At 34.3% G+C, this 10,290-nt stretch overlaps 1 protein-coding gene and 1 long non-coding RNA gene across 2 annotated transcripts; both read right to left on the bottom strand.

Annotated features, from left to right (window-relative positions):
- Positions 1-866: 866 nt before the first annotated feature.
- On the bottom strand, positions 867-6,649 carry LOC121173606 (uncharacterized). Its single transcript, XR_005888765.1, has 3 exons — positions 6,411-6,649; positions 6,214-6,322; positions 867-1,443 (listed from the first exon to the last, which is right to left on the bottom strand). It is a non-coding gene; the product is annotated as an uncharacterized lncRNA (long non-coding RNA).
- A 1,506-nt stretch (positions 6,650-8,155) lies between these two features.
- On the bottom strand, positions 8,156-10,190 carry LOC100795975 (glucan endo-1,3-beta-glucosidase 12). The gene is made up of 3 exons (XM_003519617.5): positions 9,339-10,190; positions 8,797-9,051; positions 8,156-8,360 (listed from the first exon to the last, which is right to left on the bottom strand). Exons 1-3 carry the CDS (start codon positions 9,403-9,405, stop codon positions 8,326-8,328), a joined length of 357 nt encoding a protein of 118 aa, XP_003519665.1. The 5' UTR covers positions 9,406-10,190; the 3' UTR covers positions 8,156-8,325.
- Positions 10,191-10,290: the final 100 nt, after the last annotated feature.

Raw genomic sequence — 10,290 nt, 5'->3', positions numbered from 1 at the left:
AGTTCTTTGAGTAATATAGACGAAAAACCTTACATGGCATGGCATAATGATTCTAAGAGAGAAAAAGAAAATTTAGTTAAGGACTAGTTTGGTATGATAATTACAACGAAGAAATAAATAATTATTCCGAGTGGCCACCTAATTTTGATTATTTTTTCAGTAATAGTATTAGTTGGCATGAACGACTATTTGCAAAGAGTATTACGACTCAATATCAACCAATAAAAATATATAGTAGAGAGCGAAAAAAATTATATTACATAAGAGACATTTTATGTTCTACGCATGTGCTGTACGAAAACAGTTTTGTACTTAATTCTAAATCTAATAATCACTCTTTTTGTTTATACATAATCTAAGAATCACTCTAAGTGTATATTTGTTTTTTGAGGGAAAATTATTTGAGTAAATTTGTTGATATCAGCTCTAAATATACTTTAATGAATAAATACTTGTAAACCCATTTACCAATTCATGGGCTGCACTTCTGCATATTGAGGCCCATTTACCTTTTTATTTTTATGATTCTTAAAGAGTAAAATTTATGGAGTAAAAAAACAAACTAAAAAGAGTTAAATTTGTAAACCGTCATTTTTTTATAAGTAAATTTAGATTGGACTTAATATTTAAAGTCAATGTTTCTGATAATATAACAAATTTAGGTAAACATTTCTCAATTAACATGAGAATGACACTCACTAAGAAAAGCAAAGAATTCTTTCTATTCAGTTCCACTTGGACAGCTTCATAAATGCTTTGCTCATAAATTGAGGTTAATAATTTGAATTATTAATCAACTAAAAAAGAATGTTCAAATATAAACAATTTTATATTATTATAAAAAGTTTTATTATATTAGTCTAAAGTCTAAAAAATTCATGAACAGTTTCAGTGTTTCTATAATTGCTACCTTCATCGGGTACATGTTATTCCTACATACTATATTGCTACTCTGTCAAATATTGACTAGTGTAAGTACACTTCTGATGCACAGAAGATCCTTATAAACGCCAACCAGAGATAAATCACCGGAGAAGCTTCTGAACATATTTATTGCAGCCTTTTCCATATTAATGGAAAAGAAAATATTAGAATTAGAACAATGACAGGTTGTGCTTAATTTGTCCTCCTTCTAAAGCCCGGTTCTAATCTTGTCACTCATTTAACACGGTCCATGCGCTAGAAGCAACCAAATCTCTCTTAATGCTAGTAAATACCCAAATCTTGAGCACTCCTACTCAGCTTGTGCAATGGCTCTATTTGCACATGTGTATCCTAATTTGATGAAGCATGTGCATGTAACTGGAGAGGCCCTCCGCATTTGCTGCTTCGTAGCACTTCAAAGCTTTGTAGATTGTAGTCCCTGTGTTAGCCAATCGTGCAACAAGTGCTTCAAACATGTATGCCCCCAATCTTTGCATCGGATTCTGTTCAATGCATGTGCTGTACGAAAACAGTTTTCTACATTAACCAATCTGACACCATCCCTCTTAGTTTGTGCATGAAACAAGGTCATCATGATTCAGCACTGTGTGCATGAGTATCATTACTAGAATGAGGCACAGTTGACTGTTTGACTTTTGAATAAGTTGTTATTTTTTAGGATTATTATTATCTATTATATTATATGTGCAGTAGTTTGTTTTTTTTTTTTATTTTAGTTTATCTTCTATTTTCTAGGCAACTATCCCATAGGAGTTTTATATATATATATATATATATATATATATATATATATATATATATATATATATATATATATATATATATATATATATATATATATATATATATATTAGTATTTCTTTGTAAAAGGAAATATACTTTTGAGATCAATAAAGAAAGTATTTTTCAGTTACAAAATATTCTCTGAGTTTCTTTTATCTTTACTCTTCATACCTTTCTAAAAATAACAAATTGGTATCAGAGTCAAATTCTGAGGGATCTGAGAGATTGAGAGAGCTCAACCACACTCAAAACACGAACACACATAACCTGGTCAAAATGAATTCAGAAGGTTCATCCATTCCAATTGCACTTTCGCTATTTGATGGTAAAAGTTATCATCTCTGGGCTATTAGAATGGAAGCCTATCTTGATGCAAGTGATTTGTAGGAAGCTGTTGAAGATGTGTACGAAGTCGAACCCTTGCCGGATAATCCAACGGTTGCTCAAATCAGAAATCACAAAGAAAGGAAGCAGAGAAAGTCAAAAGCAAAAGCAACTTTTCTTGCAACAGTTTCATCCACCATTCTAGCCAGAATAATGACACTAAAAACAACCAATAAGATTTGGGATTTTTTGAAACAAGAGTATGAAGGAAATGAAAAGGTTAAAGGCATGCAAGTTTTGAATTTTATTCGAGAATTTGAGATGTAGAGAATGAAGGAATCAGAAACGATTAAGGAATACTCTAACAGGCTTCTTGGCATAGTCAATAATGTAAGGCTCCTAGGTACTGAATTTTTAGACGCTAGAATTGTTCAAAAAATTATAGTCACAAAACCTGAAAAGTTTGAAGCCATAATTGCATCTCTGGATAACTTAAGGGATTTGTCAAGCATTACATTGGCAGAATTGTTGAATGCACTACAAGCACAAGAACAAAGGAGGCTTATGAGGCAGAAGGGTCTATTGAGGGTGTCTTTCAAGCCAGATCACAGAATTACAAAGGAGGCAAAGCAATACACGTGTCTTTTCACCTTGTCCCTATTGCAAAAAAAAATATTCATCCACACAACAAGTGTTGGTGGGGGCCAGACATAAAATGTCACAAGTGTGGTCAATTAGGACATGTGGAAAGAATATGCAAGACTCAACAACAACAAGGAGAAGCCAAGGCTGCTGAAGATCAGACTATGGAGGAGCAACTATTTGTAGCATCATGCTTTGCAACCAACACCACTACGGAGAGCTGTCTTATAGGCAGTGGTTGCACAAACCACATGACTTATGATCATGAGCTTTTCAAAGAATTGGACGATACAACTATTTCCAAAGTCAAAATTGGAAATGGAGCACTTATTGCAGTAAAAGGCAAGGGAACGGTTGCAATTGAAGGCCACTCAGGTTTGAAATTAATTTCTGATGTATTATATGTCCTTGAAATTAATCAAAACCTTTTAAGTGTTACTCAACTACTGGAGAAAGGATATGAGGTGCTGTTTGAGGACAAAAAATGTGTGATTAAAGATGCAAACAACATAGAAATGATGAAAGTTCAAATGAAAGGCAAGAGTTTTGCCTTGGACTTGATGAACAAGGAGTAGCAGGCAGTTGTACACAAAGAGGATGATAATACAATGCTTTGGCACAAGAGATTGGGGCACATTCATCATATTGCACTACTTTTCATGAAAAAGAACAACATAGTGAATATTATATTGCATTCATTGATGATTATTTAAGACATGCCAGAATTAGAAGATTTACCTCCAAAATGTGTTGCTTGCCAATATGGAAAGCAAACCAGACTTCCTTTTCAACAAAAACAAGACTTGGAGGGCTTCACAAAAGTTGTAGTTAGTACACACAGATGTGGGAGGACCCATGAAAACGCCATCATTGAATGACAGTAAATATTATATTGCATTCATTGATGATTATTTAAGAATGTGTTGGATTTATTGTATGAAGTTTAAATCTAATGTTGCTGACATCTTTATGAAGTTTAAAGCTTGGGTTGAAACTCAAAGCGGATGCAAGATGCAGGTGATCAAGTTCGATAGTGGAACTGAATATACCTTTGAAAAATTTAACAAGTTTTGTGTAGATGCAGACATTGAACATCAATTGATAGCACCATACACTCCACAACAGAATGGTGTTGTGGAGAGGAAAAATCAAACAATTATGGAGATGACAAGGTGTTTACTTCATGACAAAGGGTTGTCAAAGAAATTTTAGGCAAAGGCTGCACACACAACAATTTTTTTGCCAAATAGGTTGCCAACAAAAGCTTTGCATAAAAAGACTCTATTTGAAGCATGGCACGACTACAAACCAAAGCTAACAAATCTAAAGACATTTGACTGCCTATGTTTCTCTTACATACCTCAAGTAAAGAGAGACAAACTTGACAAGAAAGCAGAACCTGGAATTTTTGTAGGTTATAGCTCAATTACAAAGGCCTACAAAATCTACCTATCACAAAGCAACAAAGTAATTGTCAGCGGGGATGTCAAATTTCTGGAGTCAGATAGTTGGAATTGGAAAAATGATAAGAGGTCTGAGTTTCAAGAGGAGAATGAAGATGTTGATGAAGAACCCATCAGAGGAACCAAATCACTTTCAGACATCTACCAAAGGTGTAATGTTGCTGTGATGGAGCCTGAGGGATATGAAGAAGCTGCAGCTGATCAGAAATGGATAAATGCAATGAAGGAGGAGCTTATAATGATTGAAAAAAAATAAAACATGGGAGCTGATGGACAGACCTCACCACAAGAAAGCGATTGGTGTCAAGTGGATTTATAGAACCAAGCTCAATTCGGATGGTTCTGTAAACAAATACAAGGCAAGGCTTCTTGTTAAAGGATATGCTCAAGTGTTTGGTGTTGATTTTTCAGAGACTTTTGCCCCATTTGCCAGGCTAGAAATCATAAGAATATTGATGTCTCTTGCTGCACAAAAGGGCTGGATTATACATCAAATGGATGTGAAATCAGCCTTCTTAAATGGATACTTGGAGGAAGAAATTTTCGCTGAGCAACCAGAAGGGTTTGTTGTTTAAGGGCAGGAGGAGAAAGTATATCGATTAAGGAAAACTTTGTATGGTTTAAAACAGACACCGCGGTCATGGTATAGCAGAATTGATGCACATTTGGTGAACTTAGGCTTCAAAAAAAGTTTAAGTGAATCTACTTTATATGTGAAGAAGACTGATGGTGAAATACTTGTAGTATCTCTATATGTTGATGATCTACTGGTTTCGAGAAGCAGCGGGGAGCATATTGATAAATTCAAGGAAGAAATGAAAGATGCTTTTGAAATGACAGACCTTGGAAGGATGGCATTCTTTCTTGGTATACATGTGTATCAAAAACAAAATGAAATATTTCTTTGCCAGGAAAAATATGCAAATGAAGTTCTCAAGAAGTTCAACATGGAAGGGTGCAAACCAGCTGCAACTCTAATGAATCAAAAGGAGAAGTTTTGCAAAGAAGATGGAGCTAAAAAAGTGGATGAAAAGCTGTATTGGAGCCTTATAGGCTGCCTAATGTATTTAAGTGCATCAAGGCCTGACATCTTGCATGCAATAAGCTTGTTATCAAGGTACATGAACTGTGCTAGTAGAAGTCATTTTCAGGCAACGAAAAGAGTTCTTAAGATATGTTAAGGGCACAATTGATTTTGGAATAAGATACCATTAGGTTAAAAACTTCAGACTTCTTGGTTATTCTGATAGTGATTGGGTTAGATGTGTTGATGATATGAGAAGTACTTCAGGTTATCTTTTTAGCTTTGGTTCTGAAATTTTTTCATGGTATTCAAAGAAACAGGAAGTTATAGCTCAATCCATGGCAGAAGCATAATATGTAGCTACAACTGCTGTTATAAATCAAGCTCTCTAGATCAGAAAGCTTATGACAAATTTGCATATGGAACGACAAGACAGTACGTAGATATTTGTGGATAATCAAGCTGCAATTTCAATTTCAAATAACCCAATTTTTCATTGCAAAACAAAATACTTCAAGATAAAGATCTATTTTCTCAGGGAGGCACAAAAGGAAGGAGAAGTGAAATTAATTTACTGCACAACAGAAGAACAAAGTGTTGATATCCTAACAAAGGCGCTTCCTAAAGCTAGATATGAATTCTTGAGGCAGAGGCTTGGTGTATGCTGTTCCAGAGTCAAGGAGGAGTGTTGACTGTTTGACTCTTGAAACAGATTTTCTAAGTTGTTGCTATTTGTTAGGACCATTACTATTTGTTATACTATACGTGCAGTAGTTTGTTTTTTTAAAGTTTATCTTCTATTTTCTAGGCAACTATCCCGTAGAGTTTTTTTTTATATATATTTTAGTATCTCTTTGTAAAAGGAAATCTGCTTTTGAGATCAATAAAGAAAGCCTTCTGCAGTTACAAAATATTTCCTGAGTTCCTTTTATCTTTACTCTTTATACCTTTCTAAAAACAACAGACACAACAAGAGCACTATTTGATTTGTAATGAGGAACGAAGAATAATGAGAGAATAACTAAAACTCACTCCAACAATGCCTAACAACAATTTGATCTTCACGAGTTGTAAGATAAAACCACCTAGGAAGAAATACAAGAGATCCACTTCAAATCCCAGGTGAGTCTGTCTGGACAAGCTGAGAGACATCATAGCAAATGAAACGAAATTACAACTGACAGATGAGCTTTGCACATGAGATTTGTTGAGTGTGAATGTTGGCATACCTTAGCAAACCAAACCGCTAAGCAGATTGTGACTGTAAGACAGTATTTTTAGCAGGTTCCACTTTCCAAATAGAAAGGTTGAAGGAGGAGCTGATAGCATAACAGACTAGTCCTATTACAGTCGACACCAAACAGACAAATCTCCATATTTGTGCCTGCATCGCCCATATTCCCATTTCGACGTCCTTCTTTTCCACTTTTAATTTTAAGGCACTCTTTAGTAATATATAACAGTTAATTGTTTCAAATGTCAGGGCCATAGTTTAGATCATTACAATAGAAAAATGAATCTTCTTTCTGTCTCACTGTTTAACAATATATTAAAGTGACACTGTTTCAAATGTGAGGGCCATTGTTTAGACCATTACATTAGAAAAATGAAACTTCTTTTCTGTCTCACTCTTAAACAATGTATAAGAGTGATTTGTTTCAAATGTGAGGGCCATAGTTTAGACCACTACATTAGAAAAATGAACATTTTTCTCTCTCTTCTGCACTAATTTTTGTTTTCCCACTGATTAAACTTTCATTTCTAGAATCCAGCGCTCGATAACAAACGCGTTCCTTCTACCTTGATTCACAAATTGTCATATTCCAATTGTATTCCTTTTGAATTGTGAGAAGGTCCAACACCACGGTCTAATTGTCAAGTTTGAATTTGAGGAAATCTCCTTAAATTCATGAATGAAATGGTCCAAGCCCGAGTTTGGCTGGAAGAGTTCATCATACATCAAACTTGGCTACATTTAATGACAATATATGTACATTTATCCACCGTCTATAACAGGTCATATATTTTTCCTCTTGACTTCTCTTTAAATAATAAATATGTCCACCAATCACAACAAAAGTGGTCCATCATGAATAACTTAAGCATTAGCTCACGTGAAGTGCAGCTTGAGATAATTTATGCTAAAAATCAATATCATTGAATAGTACTAAGAGTGACATGATCAAACACGTCATCACTTAATATGTAATAATACTATGTTAAGAATCAATAATCCTAAAAAAACTTGAGATTTTATATTTTGGGTGCAGAGCATGGTAGAAGAATCATATCCTTTTTTTTTAAGTTAAATTTTCTGAATATAATCAACAATTTTATTAGAAAAAATATAATATTAGTAGTGATGCTACATGGGCGCAAGGTGCATGACATTGACGGGTCCCAAGTTGGAGAGCCTACAAAGGGATCTCAACAGCTGAGGTGATAACACTTGCATAAACTCCAATGCTCAAATATGGGTTAGAGGAGGAGCAAGCAATGTTGGTATTTGTAGACATATGCTAGGGAAGCACCATTATGTTTCCTAGACGATGACATGTCTTTTGAGACAAAATGGAACATTATTGAATTCTCGCATTACTTGGTCAATGAGACTCATTTGAGATACAAGGAATTTTATGAGTTGTGTGTAGCATGTCCTAGTTAGACCAAAAGGTATCAAGGACCACTTGTGGGAGTGGGACCAAGTTTATTTGGGTTCGGCCTCCGAGATTGGCTTGGTCCGGAACAAGTAGTACTACCATACTACCTGCATGTTTAGATGCACGTTTAAAACAACTTGATTCACGTCTTTTGCCCTATTTGACTTTTGACATCGAAATCCTCTTAGACAAACACATAATACCTTGTTAGAAAACTGAGTTCAATTGTACTACACCAACATTAATGTTGGAAAAACTTAATTTAGTTTTGTAAGATAACTAGTTTGCTAGACAAGATAAAAAGGTTTTATGACTTTCCAGCCTTCGACTGAGATCAAGTGCAATGTAAGATTTCAGCACTATCAATAATACAAGAAAAAGTCCACAAAAAAATTGCTTGATTGGGAGTTTGTGACACAAACACACAAAGGCACGAACTATAGTTTTTGCTGCAGTTATTTTAAGTCTTCATTCACGGTTTTCATCAGGGAATGAAGTCATAGTGGCAAGAACCATAACCTGCGCACAAACATTCAGCAGAAAGGTTATAAATAACCGTTATTTTATGCAGAACTAAGTCGTGTAAAAGGTGATGGAAGGGAAAGTGTAAAAGAATAATTTCTTCAGGTTATAATATAAGATGAGAAACACTGGTTATGAGATTATAAAGTATAATTGTTCATCAGTTGATTGATCTAAAATTTGTTTAGTGAGAGTGAGAACATTACTGGCGTCAATTCCGTTCAATTTTTTCTGTTTCACACACGCTCACCGAAGTAGTTTGAATGTATTTGGAGGCTTTAGATTTATTTGTAAAATTGATACTTAACAGATTAACCTTCAAGCATCAGGTTCATTCAAATTGCACTCATTGTAATGTGAACATGCATTATGTCCTAGTTAAACCAAAGTAGGAAATAAGTGAGTGATTATCAAGAATCTGTTTAATACTTACTAGGATCCACTTCTGTTGTTATGGAAGCACCTCTGAAGTAGCAAGAACCTCCACTGTGCTTGAACTTCTGATAGTAGCTGTTGAAGGCATAAGAAGCATGGCCTTTCAATGTGTTTGGTAAATAGCATGGTTGGTTTACTTGGATTTTGCTACAATCTGCACCCCCTTTCCCACAAGCCCAATCCAAGGCTGCCTGCAACTCAGAATCCGTGGTCTGCTCATCTGCTACACACCATTGCTCAAACTCCGCATACGCTGCATGAAATGTAGTTTTTAAGTTGAACACTTTGTTGAGGATGAATATGTATGTACAAAATCCAATCTATTATGTAATCAATTTTAGCTTTCATGAAGTATTGTTCTTTATTCTCATTATTATAATCTGATAACAAGTCCAATTTTAATCAAGAACCTTGTCAAATTAACTATTTAATCAAACATAAATATGATAATGACATTAAAAACAATAGAGAGAGAAAAGAAGTAACTAGGAACATTTCAATGTTTACATTTCTGAAGTAGAGGAAGCACATTTCTGTTACCTGTTTTTGGAGGAATCATGGACAGGAAAAGTAGAGGAAGCACCAACTTCAGCATGAATGTTGCCATTTTTGGAGAAAAAAATAAGAGAGGCTTCGCTGATTGATTAAGACTAAAGAGTGTATAACCAAAGAAAAGGAAAGGAAGTTATGGGTCTCTTTCAAACGGCTAAGAAGGAATTTTATGTTATTCTCTTGCAAGTGGATCATGCAGCATCACATTGAAAGTGGGGCGCTCCCTTGAGAATATAAAATACCATCATTGACAGAAAAAACTGAGTTGTAACATAGCAAAAGCTTATTTGTTATTTCTGACGTCGCTTCTAATTTCAGCGGTTACACTTTGTCACGTGCTCCACAATCACGGAAAGAAAAACACACAGACTAATATTCTTAACTTTCTCTGCTGTCAGATGTTCTTCCAACTCAACAAACGATTCACCTTTTTTCCCTCTCAATGACAAAATGATTATTTATCTCACTTCACTTTTTTCTCCCTTACTTTCCCCCACACTCTTCTGTTTTTTATCACTTTTTTTTTTCTTTTTGCCTTTTTCTATGGGAAAAAAAATCTTAGTTCGTTGGTGGTCCTCATGTTCTGCTGTATCTCATTTACCAAAATCTGTAGTCTCCTTACTTGCAGCTCAATATTCAACTTAATGAATTGAACATTTTTTAGCCTTCACAATATTTATGAAAAAAAAAGGGGTTACAGCACAGTTTTATTCATACAATTATTAATTGTTAATTTTTCTTATTTAATTGTACTTTTACCCCCAATTTTTAAATTTTTGACAAATTATACCCCTAACTTTTTAATTTAATGTATTTTATTTCCAACTTTTAAAAATATTATGAATTGTACCCTCCATCATTTTATTATTAACATAATTACACTTTTTACTCCTAACTTATTATTTTTGTGACAAATTTTACCCTCAATTTTTAAATTTTT

This window comes from Glycine max, chromosome 2, assembly GCF_000004515.6.
Source record: "Glycine max cultivar Williams 82 chromosome 2, Glycine_max_v4.0, whole genome shotgun sequence".
NCBI classification, from domain to species: domain Eukaryota; kingdom Viridiplantae; phylum Streptophyta; class Magnoliopsida; order Fabales; family Fabaceae; genus Glycine; species Glycine max.
Note: the sequence above shows the minus strand (reverse complement) of the source record. Positions and strands in the feature narration are given on the sequence as shown.